This window comes from Eublepharis macularius, chromosome 4 (assembly GCF_028583425.1).
Source record: "Eublepharis macularius isolate TG4126 chromosome 4, MPM_Emac_v1.0, whole genome shotgun sequence".
NCBI classification, from domain to species: Eukaryota; Metazoa; Chordata; class Lepidosauria; order Squamata; family Eublepharidae; genus Eublepharis; species Eublepharis macularius.
In genome coordinates this window covers 164,762,102-164,783,459 of record NC_072793.1, presented here as the reverse complement: position 1 = coordinate 164,783,459, position 21,358 = coordinate 164,762,102, and the positions used below count along the sequence as shown (strand labels likewise).

Sequence of the window (21,358 nt, the reverse complement as noted above, 5' to 3'; positions counted from 1 at the left end):
GCTGGTGACTCTGCTGGCCGATTCATGATTGTAAGTGAGAAGTCGTTTAAGATTGGGGGGCTGTCTGTAGGCAAGGAAAGGTCTTCCACCCAGGGCTTCTGAGAGAGAGGTATCATTTTCCAGGATGGGTTGTAGCTCACTGATGATACGTTGGATGGGTTTGAGCTGGGAGCTATAGGTGACAACCAGGGGTGTTCTGTTGTTAGTTCCTTTAGGTTTGTCCCTGAGCAGGCTGTTTCTGGGTACTAGTCTGGCCCTGTTAATTTGTTTCTTCACTTACGTTACAACCGTATCTGCTCCAATGCTCTCGACCGAGACTCACACTTAAGAGATTTACAACAAGCATTTTTGGGACTACAGTACCCACCAAATGAAGTGAAGAAACAAATTAACAGGGCCAGACTAGTACCCAGAAACAGTCTGCTCCAGGACAAACCTAAAGGAACTAACAACAGAACACCACTGGTTGTCACCTATAGCTCCCAGCTCAAACCCATCCAACGTATCATCAGTGAGCTACAACCCATCCTGGAAAATGATACCTCTCTCTCAGAAGCCCTGGGTGGAAGACCTTTCCTTGCCTACAGACAGCCCCCCAATCTTAAACGACTTCTCACTTACAATCATGAATCGGCCAGCAGAGTCACCAGCACAGGTACCAAGCCCTGCAACAGACCCAGATGCCAGCTCTGCCCCTATATCTACCCAGGGAATACAATTACAGGACCCAATGGCATCAACTACACTGTCTCTGGCTCTTACAGCTGCTCATCCTCCAATCTGATATATGCCCTCATGTGCCAACAATGTTCCTCTGCTCTGTACATTGGACAAACCAGCCAACCTCTACGCAAAAGAATAAATGGACACAAATCTGACATTAGAAATGGAAACGTCCAAAAACCAGTGGGAGAACACTTCAATCTACCAGGACATTCCACCAAAGACTTAAAGGTCGCTGTGGTTCAACAGAAACCTTTCAAAAACAAAATCCAACGGGAGGCTGCTGAACTGGAATTCATACGCAAATTTGACTCTGTCAAGCGGGGACTGAATAGAGACTATGAATGGTTATCACATTACCACAGGTAACAGATTCTCTTTACAGAGGCGTGATCTGGGGGAGCCCAGTGACGCCTGGTGTGAGCTTTCGGGGACCACAGTTCTCTTTGTCAGATGCAACTGGCAGGGAGAGCTGTGGTTACCGAAGGCTTATACTACATAGGAATTGGATACCTTCACTGCTACAAACTGACTGCACACCAAAAGGAAATGTTTACATTTCCAAGCAAAGGAATGTTTTGATTGCCTCTATGCTAATTGCATTCTGCCTTCTTGTGATTTATGCTCTCCTCCTTCCCTCTCTTTCCCCCTCCTCTTCTGTATCTGCCCAGTTTTGATCAGGCATCTGACGAAGAGAACTTGATTCTCGAAAGCTTATGCTATAATAATTAAAATTGGTTAGTCTTAAAGGTGCTACTGGACTCTTTTTGATTTTGCTACTACAGACTAACACAGCTAGCTCCTCTGGATTTATAGACACTGATGACATTTATTCATTCAGCGAGCCCACTCCCTCCCTAGAGAAAACCCCAGCGCAATGACACAGAAAAGAAAATGCTAAAGGAAGCAAACCAGCCCCGGACCGTAAAGCTTACAAGAATCTCCGAAGCGGCAGAATCCGTCACAAATCGAAGGACCGCAAAGTCATCTCACTCCGGATTCGAGCGACCTCCTCCCTCCCCCGGCCCCTCGGCCGAAGCAAAGCCCCGCGGTCCGCTCCGCTTCCTAGACAGGAAGGAAACCGTGGACCACCGGGGCCTCCAATACCGGATATTCCGTCCCGTCTTCGATTCCCCCCTGGCAAAATGGACTTTGTGCATTTGCCTTACGAGAAAAAGCCGAAGACTGGCGCCGGCTCCTGCTAGAGGAAGGGGAGGGGGAGAGTGTTGCTAGTTTGAATAATCAGAAAGTCCTTTCTCGTGTGTGTGTTTGCCATTGGGAAACTGTGCTGGGTGGGGAGTGAGATAGGCTTGCCAACCTCCAGATGGTAGCTGGAGATCTCCCGGAATTACAACTGAGCTCCGGGTGACAAAAATCAGTTCACCTAGAGAAAATGGTGGCTTTAAAGGGTGAACTTTATGGCATTATACCCTGCTGAGGTCCCTCCCCAAACCCACATATATTGTTTTCACAGAGGGCCCCCCCCGCCCCGGAATGGAAAAAGATTTCCCCCCAGGGCTTCAAGATTTCTAGAATTTTACATCTCCTTGTTGGAGAAGGGCCCAATCAACTCAAAATGGGACTGTTATCATTGGCCACCCTATGCAATCTGCTTAAGTGGATTAGTAAGGAATACTGTAAAAACTTACCATCCATGGGGAATAGAAGTTAAATATTTTTACTTGACAACAAGAGAGTGGCAGACCCTATGGGCTGAGCACTGCTTGTGTAAGCAACTTAGCCAGCAGTGGCCTCTCCCATATCCTGGCCCTAGGCATGCCAGCTAATCTAGTTCCAGTTGACAGAGTTTTTACTGCATCTAATTCTGAAGTTGGCCCCAGAATGTGGATCAGAAAGTCATAAAATGGAGCCAAATACAGAAATGAGAGATGCTTTGAGAAACCAGCATTTGCAGATTATTCTGAAAAGTTTTTAAGTATAGATTAATCCTTACACACACATACACCATACACCAGGTAGTAATAATCTGTACTCCTAAAAACAGATTACAGCATTATTGGGATTAACAGGGTCAGCATAATGTGGATGCACTGCCTGACTGCCCCATACAAGTGAGCATTTAGGAAGAAACAAAAAGAGCTGTTAAGGCAGGCAGAGAAAGTGGGAGCGAGGGGGAGAGGATCCATCCACAGAACTTGCTTCCAAAAAACAGACAGAACTCTCATGAATTGTATGAGAACTGATCCTGGTTCTTTTAGACTGCTGGGTGGATATTAAGACTTACTGTGGACTATATGTTTTATAGTTGCAAGGTGGTTGTGTAAGAAGCTGACCTGGAGCATCACATTCCTAAAGGGATGCACAAAGGATTAAGAATATTCAGACAGAGGAAACTGGAATTATGAAAGCTAAAGGAATCTTCTGTTTTTCTCTTGCTTACAGACAGCTAAAAGATATCACTAAGCGGATCCAGGTTGCCACTTTATAGAGGAGCGGAAATATCCGTTCTGCATGAGGTTATCTCAGGACATGGAGATGAACAAAGAACAGTTTGGATCCCCCTCTCTTTTTCATGAGAGGCTTTCAGTTGGTGTAAGAGGTTAAAAAGGTAGGCAGTGAACTCCACTCCCTTTCCCCATATGAAGCATCTCAACCTATATGAGACTAAAGAATTCCCCATCTGAATTTATGCATTGATGGCAAATTCTTCTTCCAGGGCCCTGTGTCCTTTGAGGAAGTGGCTGTGTATTTCATAGAAGAGGAGTGGGCTTTGCTGGATCCTGGCCGAAGAAGTCATGATGGAGAATGATGAGAAATAAGTCTTTCTGAGTAAGCATGTTAGAGGACGGATGGTTCTGAGTCATTTTGTGAGTGTCCTCTGAATTCTCTGGTACTGATCTATGTCTGTTTCTTACCTTTGTTTCCCCAGAGCACAAGTGTTAGCTAAGAAGGCCTGAAGTTGGTTGGCCACATATTTGTCTATGGATGTTTTTTTAAGTAGGGGGTGGATTACTGCCTCTTTGATCGTCTAATGGAAGGTGCCTTGCATTAGTGATGATAAACATCAAGGGCTAATTTACTCGGACCTTAAAAGATTTTAACAGCTAGGATGGGCAAGGATCCCGTGCGCAAGTTGGGTCTTCATAGATGACAGGATCTTGTCAATACACATTTTTATATGAAAGTTTGTTGTAAACTGCGTTGAGTGCTGTAAGGTAGAGATGAATAATAAATACTTCAAATAAGTAAATAAATGCCCCTTGTTTCAATGCTCTTACAAAGTGCATCTTTGCGCTTTTCATCCCTCAGGTTAGCCTAATATATAGTTAATACTCTGGCCCTTGGAGGACATCAGGTCTTCCTGTTTAAGTGTGGGGGGGTCTTCAATAGTTGCAGATGCAATTCCCGCCTTTAATGGGACTCAGTAAGCTACTACAATAGGAATGGGGAGTCATGTGACAGGAAGGGGCGGGGCAAGGCAAGATTTGGGGGTGAAGGTAGCTTTTGCTGGCATGAAAGGGGCAAAATCTGCTTTGAAGTGTGTCCAACATAGAAAGCATTTCTCCCTACTAAAAGTCATGAACTAAAAAACAACAGGAGACACAAACTCTACATTTTTTCTCTCTTCCCCTTTCCCTAACAAAATGTTCTGATTGATTGTTAGAGGTTACAAGACTTTTCCATTCTCAGGGTAAGAGCAGGCACCATAGAGCAGGGTTTCTGCTCTATGGTGCCTGTTTCCCTTTGTTTTTATTGGGTTTCTCTATACTCCAGCAGGAGCTATGGGGCAACCAAATGCAGTGAATGTGGATAAACACGTTTTGAAACTTCTAAATCTTTTTTCTGATGAGGTATGCCAGCCACAGACGAATGGAGAGAGGCATCGTCTTATTATTATTAGATATAACAACAGCACTTATATACTGCTCTTCTAGGCAGATTAATGCCTCACCCAGAGCAGTGAACAAGTTGGTGTTATTATTATCTCCTGCCTTGAAACAAGGACTGGACTGAAGGAGGACTGGATGATAGGTAAACTGTGAGTCTCGTGGAGGAATGGGCCTCATGCCAGGGGAGGAAGTAAGTGTCTGTTCTGTCTGTTTTCTCCCAATCTTCTCCACAGTGTCTCTGCTCTGGGGCAGCTACCAGAAGGAGAACAAGCTGGTTACAGGGAAGGGAGCAAAAAACCACTAACTGAGCGATCTATGAAAATAAGCAGGCCATGGTAGGCTGGTGGTGGTTTTACTCTGCTTTCTCTGTGTCCCATCTTGCTTTCCTTGAGATGACTTGTCGTTCCCACTCTCTCATCTGAGCTGCTGCGTCTCATGTGGGCGCAGAGAGGGCACTACAGGACACACAGGATTCTATTCATTCATTAATACTGAAGGCAGCATACATCATTCTCCCCTCCATTTATCATCACAACAACCCTGCGAGGCAGGGTGTGAGTGGCCCAAGGGCAGAGTGGGGATTTTTAAAATATCTCTTACATGTCCCATTCTACTGTGCCAGGGGCGGCTGGCCAACCGAGCTGTGGCAAAGGAGAGCCCAGCTGGGGACTCGCGAGGCTGCGCTCCCTTCCCCACCCGGCTGGAGTTTGAAAGCCAGCCGGAGGCAAGCTTGTGTTTTGCCAGCACCAGGTGGGAAATTGGGGGGGGGGGGGGGTTGGGAAGTAGGGTTGTCAGCTCCAGGTGGGGAAATTCCGGGGGATCAGCAGGTGGTGGAGCCTGGAGAGGGTGGCCGTAGAGTCCACCCTCCAAAGCAGCCATCTCCCCCAGTGGAAGTGATCCCTGTCAACTGGAGATCAGTTGTAACTCCAGATCTCCAGCCACCACCTCAAGGTTGGGAAGTCGGTCTGTCAGCTCCAGGTGGGGAAATTCCTGGGGAGGGTGAAGTTTGGGGAGGGATGGGTCCTCAGCTGGATATGATGCCATAGACTCGCTAGCCCTTCCCAGACCCCTCTGCCTGCCAGCCAGCCCTTCCCAGACCCCCTTACCAGCCCCAGCTTTCTAGAGCACGTATTTATTCGCACAATAGGCTTTGTTTCTAGAGTACAATATAAAAAGGAAAAAAAGTTTATTTTTTTAAAATTAGAAAGTAGAGGTTATTAACTCATTGTTATTAATACTGTTGAGCCAGTGTGGTGTAGTTGCTCTGGTCTATGACTGGGAAAACCTGGATTCAAATTGCTGCTTACCACCTTGGACAAGCATTTCTCGCTCAGCCTGATGTATCCGACAGGGTTTTGTGAGGATAAAATGGAGGAGAGTCCTGTATGCTACCTGAGCTCTTATAAACATTTACGTGTATTACAAAAGTATGCTTATCTCTTCACACTGTTATTGCGTGTGTAACTATATAGTTTCTTAATGGTACAAAATCAAGAGTTTGACTACATGTATCTGTATGATTTGACCAGAGAATAACTCTCAAATTGTCAAGAGATATCGATATGTTGGTTGTGGAGTTCTGGGGAGCATGTAAACTTCTTGCCAGAAGTGGAACTCCCAGGGACAGTCTGATTAACATTTATTTATTTACATTATTTATACCCTACCAATCTCACTGAGACTCAAGGAGGATTATATGGTGTAAGTCAATATGAGCACCAGCTGGGGCATTCAATAAACAATGCAATATGGTATGGGCTGCAGCAATCTGAAAACAAGCAGAAGTCTGATACAGAGCTGAAAACAATGCTGAGACAAAACATAAGCAAATTGACATGACATATCGAACCATGTGGAAACTACCCAGTAAGAGCATACTTTCAGCAATGAACAGTGCACAGTAGCAGAGTCTACAGTCTCTATCCATGTAGCCTTTTGGAGCAACCACCTCTCAGTCACTTAATGGGGCCAGGGGTGGAATTCTGACTGAAGAAGAAGGGAGGCCCCTACACATAGCCGAAGACACCAAATTCTATAATAGCACTATCTGCCACAAACATAAAACCAGAATCTTTTTGATATTTAAAATGGTTTATTGTTTTGTTTTTATACAGTAATACTGGAATTTTTGAGAATTAGCGGCTACAAGCCATTTCTCACAATACTGTAACTACCTCGCTACCAAGCTTTATCAGTTTGTCCTCACCCTTTTATTTCTTCACATCAACAGCACGGCCCTGGGCACTCCCATAGCACCACAGAATGTCAACCTTTTCATGGATGACTCGGAGCTTTCTCAGCTCCTACCCGCTAACACAAGTCGGTACATAGCAGAGACAGAATTGAATTGCTCGGTTAATTCAGATTCGGTGTTTTATTTTCTTTCTGTAACCAAAAAAAAGGGCAGGATCCACCACTGGTCATTGTTTTTTCCAACTGGAGGACCACAACGTATGTGTCTAGCCCTCCAGGGGCCACCCCAAGCGGAATCTGCTCTAGCTTCAAAAGCGCGATTTCTAAGGGGAAGGGGCAATTCCAGACGGGCACCCCCCAATAGTCTGGCAGCCCCCTGCCAGAACAAAACTTACTCCCGTGTAAAGTTTTCTGAGCTGAAGCGATTGCTGGGGTGGGGTGGTTAAAGGGGAAGGTCTCGTGGGGCGCCCTCGCTCCCCCCTCCCGTTCTGCAGACCCAATGAAAGCGGGAGGGGGCTGTGCACGGCAAAAGAGCTTCCCGGGAGGGAGCGCGCCATTCGGGTCTCTTGGGGGGCTTCCGAGGCAAAGCGCAGCCCCAAAGACACAGCCCCTCTTCCGCTGGGACGCCCCCCCCCTCGGCAGCCCCCGCCCCGATCCCTCCGCCGGTTCTTCTGCTCCATTCAGCCTCGAGCACTCAGGCGGAGTCCGCGGGTCTCCTCCGTTCCTCGCCCGCTGCCCACCTGCCGTTTCCGGAGCGATCTCCGCGGTGAGGAGGGGGCCGCTGGATGCGCTCTTGGGCTTTTGCTGGCACGGGGCTGCCCCCGCCCCCTTGGCTGCCCGCATTCCGGGTCGGGAGCCGCGGAGGGCTCTGCGCTCCTCCGCGCAGGCAGGCGGCGACGGTTGAAGGGGGCGGGGCGGCGGCTTCTGCTTCCGCCGTTCTTTGTCTGAGTCCCTCGCCGAAAGACGGCCCGGCGCCCTCCGTGCGGAGCCGGGAGAGGGGCGTGTGCCGTTGGTGTCGGAAACCGAGAACCCGTGGCAGCTCGGTGCCGGGACGGGGCGTTCTTCGGAGGAGCCCTTGGAGAAGGGAGTGTCGCCTAGCGGTTAGGGGGTCGTTAAGGCGGGGGAGGCTGGGCTTCGGCCGGGCAGCCCAGCCGGCTGTTGTGAGCGTTAAGCGGGAGACGTAAGGAGAGCCCTGCTGGGTCGCATCGCCGGGACCTCCCGCTTCAGTTTCCCGAAGAGACGGTGCCGCCTCCTCGCGCTGCTCTCCAGCTCTCGGTGAACGGAGGTCCTCTTTACTCACAACGGCTAGTCGCCCTTGGGGGCGGCGGGACGGTCTTTTGCCATGCCCAGAGTTGTGAAGGCCTCGGGCGGGGGGAGTTGGGGGAGCTCTCGGTGCCCCCTCGCCCCTTTCCCGTGTTCAGGTGGGGGATCTGGGGGGAGGGGGCTGGTCTCTCGAAGGTTTCCTGCCTTTGGGATGAGTGAAAGGGGCTAACAGAGGAGAGGCTGCAAAGGTTGGCTGCTGTCTCTCACGTTAGGATCGGGCGTGTGCAATTTTGCTTGCAGAAAGTTAAAACGTTTATACCTTTTAATTCCATAAACATGTTGATTTTGCTGTTGTAAGTGACTCGCTTTGTTGATTTACTCGGTTTATAGCTTATTCCTGTTGCTAAAACAGTAAAATAGTTTTAGGTTTGAGAGTAAAATTAAGTATTACAATTTTTCTTGTGGCTTCAACATTTCTGTAAATTGTTCATCATTACAAGGAGGAGAACATAGAAAGGAAGAAAGTTGGGTGCCTGGCCTGTATACACACCCCTTGGGAATTAATTTTCTTCCTCCTCTCTTTTCTCCTGCTGCCCTTCCATTCCTGGATAGGTGGTTAGCAGCAGGGGCAGCCTGCCTCCTGAGCCTGCTGCCTGCCCCACCTTTGGGAATTGCTGGGAATGGATGCCAGAAGGGAGGAAGGAGCCAGTGGGAGAGACATTGATAACTCAGGATTCATCTCTTATGTTTCCCATGTATAAAATGGAGAGGGTGTTTTCCAGAATGTGTTTGAAATGCTGCAGAAATTTATATGGGTTAAGTATTTAACCAAATGTGTAAGCAGACTTGATCATTCGTTTTGAGTTAAAGAATCTTTTTGGTTTTGCTTTATACTTCTGGTGAATAGGAACCTGGACTGGAATTAAATGTGAAAATCTGGGGAAAACCTGCAAATTGGGGGAAATATTATCTTCCTCCCCCCCACCCCCAGACTTTCCTCCTTTTTTTTGGACTCAAAAGCTCTGAAATTTTGGGAAACAATAGAAAAAAGGGCCATGATTTTTTCTGTCTTTTACTCATCAGGATCTGTAGCAGGAAAAATCTTCCATCTACATCATTAAATGATATTCTTATAAATGTTACATAATCATATACAACATAATTCAAATGCGATCAGTTTTCCAACAATTAATATCCTCTATTAGCTGTCGCGGTGTTTTGATAAATACATTTTGTATTTATTTGTATTTATCCTTTCAGTGTTAGAGCATTTAACTTGATATCTAGATATCTTGCTAGTTATCTTGTGACCATCTGAGAGTGTTTCTGCCCAAATAATACACTTCCTTTTGCTTACTGTGACATTTGGTTTCTCATTTCACCTTTTGTCTGTTCCTGCCTCTCAGAGGGCCAAATTAAGATACAAATGCTAAGAGACCATGAGGTGCAGCAGTTTGCAGCTTTCTCTCAATTATTTCGCTCATCCAAGAGTTACCTTTTATTTCTTGAGTTTTAGTCAGTGCTCCCCCAAATTTCCCAATTTTGCAGTTGGAAAAACTGAAAGGAATTCTTCAGAAAAGAATGGGTGTGTGTGGTGAAACGGGGCCTTTCCTCCCACTGGTAGACCCTGCTCTGCCTACCCCTCCCTTTTCACCTCTGGCCAGGCACGTGAAGGGGCTGTCTCCCTTCCCTGTCTCCGGGTATTTGCTGCCACCACTGTCCCTGTATGGGGTCCTGGGACAGCCTCCTAACCTGCCTCCTAACCTGCAGTTGGGGGACTATGTGGAACAGATCTTTCTTTCTTCATAAATTCCAAAAATCTTTTATTTAACTTGTAACTATACACAGGCAAATATACAGTGAACGGAAGGAATAATAAAACAGAAACCCCTATTCTATCTCCCTCTGCTTATCTTTACTCATGCCGTAATTAGATGTAGTGTAGGGCAGGCCCGATACTTTGATACCTGGGGTTACATTAGATCTACATCTCTCCCTCAACTCTCCAGCCACCAACTGTCAATTTCCAACTCCCCTCCACCAACTGACTTGCTCTCCCTCCAATCACATTCTACTCCAGAACTGGGCCCTCCCCTTTGCAGCCCATAGAAAGTTAACTCCACAAACAGAATGGCGTTTCTCCACAGGGGGCAAACAGGGCATTTTCTTAATCTGGGTATTTTTCTGGACCTTCACATTTCTAGCATAGGTATACATCCCAGTCGGTGAAACATTCTACCCGGATCTGTTATCAAGGGGAAATGAATGGTGCTTGAGTGAAGGGCTGGTGGCCCATTTCTCCAAATGGAGACTAAACATACTGCCAGGAGTCCTCCTGGTAAACCTCCCTCTGTGTGTTTGTGTTGTGTGCAAGGCACGTTTTACTCACTCCAGATTGCAGCCTGTATCGATTGGGCACCTTTGCTGCCTTCATTTGTGGCTGGATTTTTCTATTCAGTTCTGGTTTGGAAATGGACAACCCAAAATGGGACTATTGTCAGTCAAACAAGGCAAATGGCCATTCTATGCAAGCTAAGTGAATTAAGAAAAATAATTTTAATTCCCTTATTTTGACACTTCATCTTGAAATCCAATGCAGAAAAAAGTATAACTAATCCTGAGTTTGGCTGCTTGGGATGGATTGGAAAGTCTGTACAGTGGTCACAAATGCTGAAAGGGGAGTGGAAAAAAATCCCAAAACTGAAAAACAAAATAAAAATTAGAGAAGCTTAATGGGGGGCCCTTACCACCTTGGCCTGCAAGATTGCTAGATTTTATTATATTTATCTCTCAGGGTGCATTTATGTTCATATACCCACCCTCCCTTCCTCATTTTTGAGTAGTATGATACAGCTGTGAACAACAGATCTTTGACTATATTAGGATTTTGCGGGATTATAGTCTTTTTAATTATGCATTACTTTAAGTTTGTAAGTCAGTCTGAGCCCTGTGTTATACAAGAAAAGTACTCTAAATAAATTCCCCCAAAAGAAGTAATAAGAGTATCTGTGCATAGATTGCAACTTATAACTGGAACACATTAGTGGTTTTAATGACTGCAGAGGGTGGAGGTAATGTCGCACTTTTTAAAAATTTGTCATCCACGAGAAGTCTCACCAAGAAAGGCAAGTGACAAAGTAGATAAAATATGAGAATTAGAAAATAAAAAATGCTGGAGCTTGTCAGCCCTGTTAAAATGGGCATTAGGGGAGAAATGCAAGGAATAGCCAAGAGGAGGAGGAGAAAGCCCCACCGTGGCAGGAAGGTGGGTTGCTGGATAGAGCATCTAGAAAGGGAATTTGCTTACCTGTGATTAGGCAGAGACTGTCTTTTAGATGGGTATGCATGGCCACGTGGGCAAAAAGACTGGTATCTTTAATAATGTTTGATTTATATACCACCTTTCAGGACAACTTAATGCCCACTCAGAGCAGTTTACAAAGTATGCCGTTCTTATCCCCACAACAACAAACACCCTGTGAGGTGGGTGAGGCTGAGAGATCTCATAGCTTTGTGGACATACTTGCAAGGCGGCTTTATAAACAGCTGGCTTGTAGCATCATACTGCTTAAAGAACAGACGAGGGAGTTGAATTAGGGAATGTGATTGCCATGTAAAATCTTCCCAATTCTTTTGTCTTGTTCACAGGTGGCTGAAATAAAGCACTGCAGGAGATTCAGATCAGCACCTCTTTGTAGAGGAATCACGGAAAGAGCCCTTAGGCATAAGAATAAAGTCATGGAGATGAGCGAGGAGCAGATTGGTTCCCCCTTTTTTTGTCCCGGGAGTCTTATACCTGGTCCAAGATGGAAGAGCAAGGTAAGCTGTGGAATTTATTACTTTTCTCACAAGAGGTATTGCATTGTACACGAGAAAACAGGGTTAACATACCTGTAACTTATGTTCATCTTCGTTCTTCTGTGCCTCCACACATGGGGACTGCGCAGGCGCAGGCCAGCCGCCGGAGAATTTTCTAGAGCTTCCATGGCTCCGAAGGGGCCGTTTGTCGCGCGCCTCAGCGACCGTTTTCCCGCCCAAACGGTCACGTGATCCTCCAGCGACCAACGGCCCCTTCCCTCAGTTCTCTTCTTGCCGCCGCTTGGAGAGAACGTGAGCTTCGTTGCTCTGTGCTTTTTTGTGCTTCGTGCTTTATTCTGACTGATTGCTTGGCTTTTGACTTCGGACTTCGTGACCTCGACTATTCTTCGGATCTCGTTTTGGACATTGTTGTGGACTCGGTAATTTGACTCGGACTGTTTTTGACCTTCCTTTCGCGTGCCCCTGAAGATGGCCTCAAAGGCTCTCTTCAAGCATTGCCTCCGATGCCACACGAAAATGGCCAAAACCGATGGCCATGAACTGTGCCTGTTCTGTTTGGGAGAGACCCATAATGTGACGGCCTGTAAAATTTGCCAGGGCTTCACCAGCAAGGCCCGGCAGGAGCGCAAGGCCCGATTGAATTCCTCCCTGTGGCAGAAGGTCATGTCCGGAGGCGCTCCGTTGCCCTCCTCCAAGGCCGGCCCAAGCCCCTCTGCCGAACGGCATTCCAGAGCTGGCTCAGTGGCCTCCGCGAGGTCGGGGTCGAAACCGCGTCCCCCGAGTACCTCGGCGTCGAGAGCGGCCTCTCCAGCGCAGGGACCGGTGCGGCCGCCCCGTCGCGCGTCATCTACCAGGTCGGATCCGAGACCAGCTTCGGAACCGAGGATCCTGGTACCGAGTCCCCGGTCGGAACCGACGGTCGGATCGGTTCCGATGAAGCCTAAGAGGTCGAAGCCGAGGTCCCCTTCGAAGGCGAGGAGCGCGTCGGTTCCGAGGTCTTCTTCGGAACCACCGAAGAAGAAGAAAAAGACCAAGCACCATCGGTCGCCGCGTCCCGCTCCTCAGGAGGAGGTCATCGTGCTTCCTCACACGCCTTCCCCTCACCTGGGCTCCCCGGAGCCAGAGGACATCTCCGTGCAGGTGCCGGATCCGATGGCCTTCGAGACGGTGCCCGCGGAATTCTCGTCGGGGCCGGAGCCGAGCCCGCACCGTCGGAGCCGACCATCGCTTGCCCTTCGGTCGCCGAGGCTGGAACCGAGCCCGTCTCCTCGTCGGAGCCGTCCTTCCCCTGCCCGTCCATCTCCACCTCTGGTCGGTCGTGAGCGGCATGGTTCCGGGGACAGTGTCCGATCAGTCCGGTCCACTGCGTCCCGGCATCGGCAGGCTTCCTACCTCCCCTCGCCATACCGTTGCCAATGGGAGGGGGCACCTGCGGGCTTCTCCGTGTCGGAACCGAGGCCTTCGACGTCGAGGTCGGCGTGGGCTCCCCCTCCGCTCCAGGTTCCGGAATCCCAGCTCGGTTCCGATGAGGAGGATGTCGAGAGCTTTGGCGGCTACCAGTCGGAGTCCTGGTCCGAACCATCGCCAGCTGAGGAGCTAGTGCCATCTGCGGACTCGCCATTCGAGGACCTCCGCATCTACGCCGATCAGATGGCAAGGATGGCCAAGGCTCTCGAGATGGACATCTCTTCGGCACTTCCCCAGACCAAAGACAAGCTCCTCAAACGTATCTATGGAGATAATCCGGCGTACGTAGGCTTCCCCATGCTCGAGGGTATTGAGGAGATTGTGGAGAAGGTGTGGCAGGTGCCCTGTGATCAACCTCCAACGTCCAAGCGCATCGAGCAGCTTTACAAGATCAAGCAGGGCACCTGGCCGGCGTTGGTGAAACACCCTCCACCTTCCTCCTTGGTCACAGAGGAGTTCAACCCCCGACGATCGGGTCACTCCTCGGTGCCTGCCGATAAAGAGGGCAAGACGCTTGATGCCATGGGCAGGCGCCAGTACATCGTCGCTTCGCTGGGTCTGAGGATTGCCAACTACCAGACCATCATGGCAGGGTACCAGCTGTACCTCTGGGAGAAGTTGGCATCCTATACCCGGGACCTCCCTCCTGAGCAGAAGGCTGTGGTGTCCCTGCTACAGACGGAGGCTGTGAGGCTGTCTAAGCAGCAGATGAACGCTGGGAGCCACGCTGCTGACACTGCTGCTAGAGGGATGGCGTCGGCGGTGGTCCTCAGGCGCCACTCCTGGTTGCGGTCTACGGCCCTGTCCCAGGAGGTGCGTTCCAGGGTGGAGAGCATGCCCTTTGAAGGGGACTCGCTGTTCTCCAAATCGACCGACGAGACCCTGAAAAAGAAAAAAGAGGACAGGCAGACGGCGCGGTCCTTGGGTCTGGCTCCAGCGGACAAGCCCTCCTCCAGGTCACGGTACGCTCCCCGGTCCGGCCCTTACCACTACCAGGGCAGATACCAACAGCAGCGGCCGGGCTATCATCAGTATCCTGCCTACCAGCAGCGGCCCTACCCTCCCGCACAACAGCAGAGGAGGCGTCGGCCCTTCAAGCCTCGTCAGGCACAGCAACCGGCCCTGCAGAAAGACCAGCAGGGCGCCGGGAGGCAGTACTGACAGGTCGCGCCAGCCGTACCCCCGAACTTTTCGGACAGACTTAGTCCACTCCTCTCTGAGTGGGAGTCAATAACATCTGACTCATGGGTCTTAACTATTGTTGAACTGGGGTACGGGCTGGAGTTTGTTGAGCTGCCTAGATGCAGTTCACCCCTGACAGCTGTCAATAACACTATGGCCGAGCTGGATGCGGAGATCGTGTCGCTCTTGGCCAAGGGTGCTGTGGAAGAATTGCCCTATGACGACTCTGTAAAGGGTTTCTTCTCTAGGTTCTTCCTGGTCCCTAAGAAGGATGGGGGTTTACGTCCCATTTTAGATCTGAGGGGCCTTAATGCCTTCCTCAAGGTGACCAAATTCAAAATGGTAACGTTGGCGGCTGTGATCGCCTTGCTGAAACAGGGAGATTGGTTTGCGGTTCTTGACTTAAAAGACGCATACTTTCACGTGGGCATACGGAAGGAGCACAGGAAATACCTGAGCTTTGTTTACCGGCAAAGGGTTTTCCGGTATAAGGTGCTCCCCTTTGGCCTGTCCACTGCCCCACGAGTGTTCACTAAATGTGTGGCCCCTGTGGTTTCCTTCCTACGGGAAGAAGGCTGTACCATCTTTCCGTACCTCGATGACTGGCTCATCGTGGCTGACTCGGAGTCTAGGCTGGTGCAGGACATTGGCTTGGTACTTAGCACGTGCCAACGCCTGGGGCTCCTGGTGAACTTGGAGAAATCCAAACTGGTGCCCAGCTGCAAGGTGTCCTACATTGGTGCACTTTTAGACTCTGTGGAGGGTTCTCACAAGAGGTATTGCATTGTACACGAGAACATAAAATTTCCCACCCGTGCTTAGCTGTTGATAGCGAGTGCTTCCTCCTCTTTCCAGGGTCCGGTGTCCTTCGAGGAGGTGGCTGTGTATTTCACGGAGGAAGAGTGGGCTCTGCTGGATCCTGGCCAAAGAGCTCTTCACAGGGAAGTCATGATGGAGACTTATGGAAACGTGGCTTCTCTAGGTAAGCAAGTAATCGGCTGGTGAATGAAAGGTCCTGAATCATTTTGGGAGTGTTGTGAGATTTCTCTAGTAGTGGTCCTTGTCCATTCTAGCCCTTATCTTAGTTAAGTCCCGACCGAAATATTTTCACCTTTTCTGCTGGAATAAGCTGTATCCTTTTCCCCCAAAGAAGGCACAACCATGAAGAGAGTTTAGGGTGCACACATTTCCACCAGAAGTCATTGACTCAGAAGACACTCTGGAGTGTTTCCTGGGAAGATCACTTCATTGTGAGGGAAATGTTGTCACAATGAAAGAGCCACAATGCAAGCTCTGGGGAACTTCCTTCCCAGTGTCAGGAGGAGGTCCTATTAGGCAGCCAAGCAGGCAGTGCTGTGCAACTGCTAGGCTCCCAGAATAAGATTGGCAACACTTAGGTTTAAGTCCTAGCTCTGCCATGAAACTTGATGGGAGATCTCAGACCAGTCATTCTTCTCAATCTAGCTTATATTTTAGTAATGTTTTCAAAAATGGAGGAAGAGAGAGTGATACATGCCTTCCTACATTCTTTGGAGAAATGATGAGATGAAAACCTATAATCCTATAACATAATTGAGAAAGCGGGTTTCCAACGACTCACATGGATTCGACTGCGCAGGCTCGCTCTCGCACACCCCTAGTGGGGATAAGAGGTGAGTCTTGGCAACAGGGCTCGCCGAGGAGGCAGGAGCAGGAGTGTGCCCCACTGCCTGCTCCCCTCCCTCCCTACACCTCCAGCCAAACAGCGAAGTGCCCTCCTGCTTGACAAGCCCCAGCTCAATGCTTCTCTGCCATTCCCCACCAGGATCGGCAGCGGCAAGCACCTTCCCCTCCTGACAAGCCCTGATCGGGCTGCAGGAAGTGCAGGCACACTTCTTGGCTATTCCCTACCAGTGGCAGTAAAGCACCCTCCCACCTGTCAACCCCAGCCAGGCTGCAGGCAGTACCCTTCTGCTTGTCAAGCCCCAGCCACAGGAAGGGCGGGTGGGATTGGCGGGGGCGAAGCGCCCTCCTGCCTGGCAAGCCCCAGTTGAGCTGCAGGAAGGGCGACGTGCTTCTTGACAATTCTCAACCAAGATTGGTGGTGGTGAACTGCCTGCCTGCTGGTCAAGTCCCGGCTGAGCTGCAGGAAGGGCAGGTGCGCATCTTGGCTGTTCCCAGCCAGATTGATGGCGGCAAGCGCCCTCTGGCCTGTCAAGTCCTGGCTGAGTTGCAGGAAGGGCAGGCGGCTTCTCCATTGTTCCCCGCTGGGATTGATGGCAGCGAAGTGTTCTCCCACCTGACAAGCCCCAGCTGGGCTGTAGGAAGGGCTAGTGCACTTCTCAGCTATTCCCCACCAGGATCAGCTGTGACGGAATGCCCTCCCGCCTGACAAGCCCCATCTGGGCTACAGGAAGGGCTGGCATGCTTCTCGGCTATTCCCTGCCAGGATTGGCAGTGGCAAGCACCCTACTGCCTGACAAGCTCCAGCCAGGCTGCAGGAAGGGTGGGCATGCTTCTTGGCAGTTCCCCGCCGGGAATGGCGGCAACGAAGCACCCTCCTGCTTTGTCTCCCTGCCTGATTTCTCCCCTCTCCCTCTCCCACTCCCCCATCCCCTTTCCAAGCCCAGGGCTTGCCAGCCTGCTCCTGCCTGAGTCTCCTTGCCTGTCTTCTCCCCTCTCCCACCCCCGCGTCTGCCAGGCACCTGGTTCAGCCTCAAAAGGGTCTGAATCCAGCATCTAAAAGCTGCATGCAGCTCCAGCCTAGGATTGCTAGCTTCCTGGTGGTAGCTGGAGATCTTCAGGAATTGGAAGAGATCTCCAGTCCACAGAGATCAGTTGCTCTGGAGAAAATGGCTATTTGGAAGGGTGGGCCTTTGGGCCTACTCTCCCCAAACTCAGTCTTCTCCAGACTCCATTCCCCCAAATCTCCAGGAATTTCGCAACCTGCAGCTGGCAGTCCTATTCCAGACACCCGGTTCAACCCTAATGGGGCCAAATCAGATAGCTGCGAGCTGCATGAGCGCACCAGGCTGCTCGCCTCCCCTCCCCCCAATGCATCTGCAGCTCCAGCCACCTGGTTTGGTCCCAGTAGAGCTGAACCAGGCAGCTGCCAGGTGCAGGAGATCTTCAGGGCTCCTGGCCCCCCCCTTGGGGCAGTGGGGAGTGGGCAATGCCAGGCCTGGCCACCCTGCTCTCCCCTGTCTCAGTTGGGGCATTGGGGAGGGGGCAATGCCAGGCCTGGCCACCCTGCCTTCCCCCCTCTCAATTGGAGCATTGGGGAGGGGGAAATGCCTGACCTGGCTGTCCTGCCCTTTCTAGAGCCTGTTGTATTGTTTCTCTACAACAGGCTTTTTTTTTACTAGTTATTAATAATGTACATACAATGCTTGCTCTAAATGCCACTTTATGCTTTCTATTTCTTCTAGTGTTAGAAGAGCATTTTTAATACAATTTACTTATCCTGCTGTAACATTATATACAGAAGAGTACTTCCTTAGTTCCTTCTCCTATATAAATTTTTGCAAATAGACTTCACCATGGAAAATAAAGCGTTCTTTCCTTAAGAGCAGAGAAAGTCTCTAATTTTAAGGCAAACATATTGTTAAAGTTCTGGCTCTTGGCAACTTGCATATTTACCTACATTCTACGTAGCCAGTGTAGTTTAGCGGTTAGAGTGTCGGACTAGGATTTCCAAGACCCAGTTTCTGAACCTCCTTTTACCATGGAAGGTTGCAGGGGGTGACTTGAGCCAGTGACACACTCTACCCAGGGTTGTTGAGGTACAGTGGAGGAGGGGAGAGAGGTGAGGTATAAATGAACGAAATAAATACATGTTAACTAGAGAAATGGTTGTCAAACTTTCCAGACCAGGACTCACATTTAACACCTTAGGTGGGAGCATAGGAGTCCCCTGAATGATGTGACCAGAACAAGTGGGGCCAGAGTTATGATCTTATGGGTGGAATTGCATCACTGCAAATGCATGCCAAACATTGGGTGACCAACTACTGGGATGGGGACTGATGTAGCAGGGTGAAAAGAGAGAGTGTAGGCAAGGGAGAGCTTTTACTATTTGGAACTAAATCCACTTACTGATACATAGTGTTTGTTTCCCAGGATGCTTAGTGGGCTTCTCTCTTTATTCCAGCAGGAGATGAAGAGAAACCAGTTATCGGTGTGGAAAGGCAGAAGGTTGTGGAGGTGGAAGAAGCTCGAGAAAGGCCAAAGCAACAGCAAAAAAGGAAGAAGGAAGGAACCCAGAAGCAGAGAAAGTACTCTGCTTTTCAGTGCTGGGACCTCCATGAAACCCTAATAAGAGACAAAATACAAAAAGAAGAAAGAAGGAACACACGCTCTTTGACTGGGAAAAGATCTGGCAAAAAATCTAGCCATAAGAGGGATCTGAGAAGTCACATTGAGGAGAAACCATATAAATGTTTAGTGTGTGGACGGAGCTTCAGTAAGAAAAGCAAGCTAATTTCTCACCACAGGATTCACACAGGGGAAAAACCATATAAATGTTTTGAGTGTGGAATGAGCTTCCGTTGGCCTAGCTTGCTAACTTGTCACATAGGGATTCACACTGGGGAGAGACAATATACATGTTTGGAGTGTGGAAGGAGCTTTGGTTGGAAGGGAAACCTTATTGCTCACCAAAGAATTCACACAGGGGAGAAACCATATACATGCTTGGAGTGTGGAAAGAGTTTCAGTCTCAAGGCACACCACACTTCTCATCAAAGGATACATACAGGGGAGATGCCATATAAATGCTTGGAGTGCGGAAAATGTTTCCGTCGGAGTGACATGCTAACTAGTCATCTGAGGACTCACACTGGAGAGAAGCCATATAAATGCCTGGAGTGTGGAAAGCGCTTCAGTCAAAGAAGGACCTTTACTTATCACAAAAGGACTCACACAGGGGAGAAGCCATATAAATGCTTGGATTGTGGAAAAAGCTATAGAGACAGAGGAACTCTTACTTCTCACCAAACTACTCACACTGTCGAGAAGCCATATAAATGCCTAGAGTGTGGAAAGAGCTTTGGTCAGAAAACAAATCTTACTTTCCATGTAAAGACTCATACAGGAGAGAAACCATATAAGTGCTTAGAGTGTGGCATGAGCTTCTATCGCCAGGCACACCTTTCTTCTCACCAAACAGTTCATACAGGGGAAAAACCATTTAAATGCCAGGAGTGTGGAAAGAGCTTCAGTCGGAAGGACACACTAACCTGTCACCTGAGGACTCACACTGGGGAAAAGCCACATAAATGCCTGGAATGTGGAAAGAGTTTTAGTGACAGAAGAAACCTTAATTCTCACCAAACTATTCACACAGGGCAGAAACCATACAGATGCTTGGAGTGTGGGAAGAGCTTCCGTCTAAATTCCATGTTAACTTTTCACCAAATGATTCACACTGAGGAAAAGCCGTATAAAATCTTGGAGTGTGAAAATAGCTTTAATGAGACAGAGGGCCTTGATGGTCATGGAAGAATTCACTCAAGGGAGGAACCATATCAATACTACATTGTGGAAGAAGCTTCAGACAGCAAACAAATCTTCTTTTTCACTAAATTACTCTCCCCAGGGACAAACCATTTAAATGCTTGGAGTGTGGAAAGAGTGTCACTCAGGGAAGTAATCTTACTTCCCAAAGGTCTCACAGAAGACAGAGACTGTATAAATGCCTGGATTATGGAATGAGCCTCTCGCCAAACAGTCCACATGGGGAGAAGTCCTATATATGTCTTGAGTGTGAATAGCATCTTCATTGGAGTGAAATGCTAACTTGTCACTTAAAGACTTACACAGGGGGAAGCCATGTAGACTTTTTTAAGTAATGAAAAACTTCCATCAAAGTGTACACTTTATTTCTCATGAAGTGATTTTCACAGGGGAGAAACCATTTACATGCTGCTGTCAGAATGACAAGCTAACTTGGAATTTAAGGATTCACAGGGGAGAGCAGCCCTAAAAATTAAACATATCTCTGTCAAAGAGCAGCCTTGTGACATGCCTATGCCAGAATACCTGTATAAATGCTCTAATTGTCAGAAAACCAATGCCTGGTTATAAGACAGGGAAAGCATGTAGCTGATTGGGGAAAACTTGAAGATATACTGGAGGAGTAGAGAAGTATTTGAGTAGTTTCTCTGTCTGAATCAGCAAGGACAGTATGGTACACCTTTTGTAAATATGCATTTTCTTTCATCACAGCCACATTATGCTGTCTTTGTACTGTAATAATCTCTCTCTCTCTCTCTCTTTTTGCATGGTGAAAAACTAGTGTGCTGTAATTCCCACCCACCCTCCTTTTTGGCATGGTGGAGAATCGGTATGTTGTAGTAGTAGTTATTGTGGGGCTTTTAAACACAGGCTTTTTTGGTCATGCCCCATCAATCAGCCACAAAGTTTGCATACAGCCTTTGAGCAGTCTCTGTCAGTCAGCATAACATACCTCACAAAGTAGTTATGAGGTGAAAATAGTGAAGAGGTGAACCATGTACTGTACATTGACCTTGTTGTAGGAAGAGCAGAATAAAGCGATTAAAAATTATAGGTGTATTTGCTTGCTTACTTATTTGATTTCTCCTATGGCTTTCTATCAAGAAGAATTCTCATCACCTTCTAAAGCAATACAATATATGTGCTTTATTGTACTGGAGCTCACTGACGAATGAAGCAGCAAGCCGAAGCCCATTTGAATAAAAAAGTCTTCTGAAGGCAATGGAGAATGAGAACGAGCTGTGGTCCTTGCATCTGTGGGTAGCTTTTTAAATATATCTTATCTATTCATTTGATGCTTATCCCTCCTTCAATCTAGAAGAATCCCTAAGTCACCTTAAGCAGCATGTTAAACTCTATGTGCTTTG

General features: G+C 48.6%; 1 protein-coding gene and 1 long non-coding RNA gene across 3 annotated transcripts; both read left to right on the top strand.

Annotated features, from left to right (window-relative positions):
• Positions 1–1,893: 1,893 nt before the first annotated feature.
• Positions 1,894–3,897, top strand: LOC129327450 (uncharacterized). The gene is made up of 4 exons (XR_008596823.1): positions 1,894–1,984; positions 3,127–3,292; positions 3,401–3,513; positions 3,614–3,897. It is a non-coding gene; the product is annotated as an uncharacterized LOC129327450 (long non-coding RNA).
• A 3,839-nt stretch (positions 3,898–7,736) lies between these two features.
• Positions 7,737–21,042, top strand: LOC129327449 (gastrula zinc finger protein XlCGF57.1-like). 2 transcript variants are annotated; one of them, XM_054976101.1, is made up of 4 exons: positions 7,737–8,042; positions 11,679–11,849; positions 15,354–15,480; positions 18,628–21,042. In XM_054976101.1, the coding sequence occupies exons 2-4, from the start codon at positions 11,769–11,771 to the stop codon at positions 20,187–20,189; spliced, it is 1,770 nt and encodes a 589-aa protein (XP_054832076.1). In that variant the 5' UTR covers positions 7,737–8,042; positions 11,679–11,768; the 3' UTR covers positions 20,190–21,042. The 2 variants fall into 2 exon arrangements, with proteins under 2 accessions (XP_054832076.1, XP_054832075.1); XM_054976100.1 differs by lacking the exon at positions 7,737–8,042 and adding an exon at positions 8,714–8,845.
• Positions 21,043–21,358: the final 316 nt, after the last annotated feature.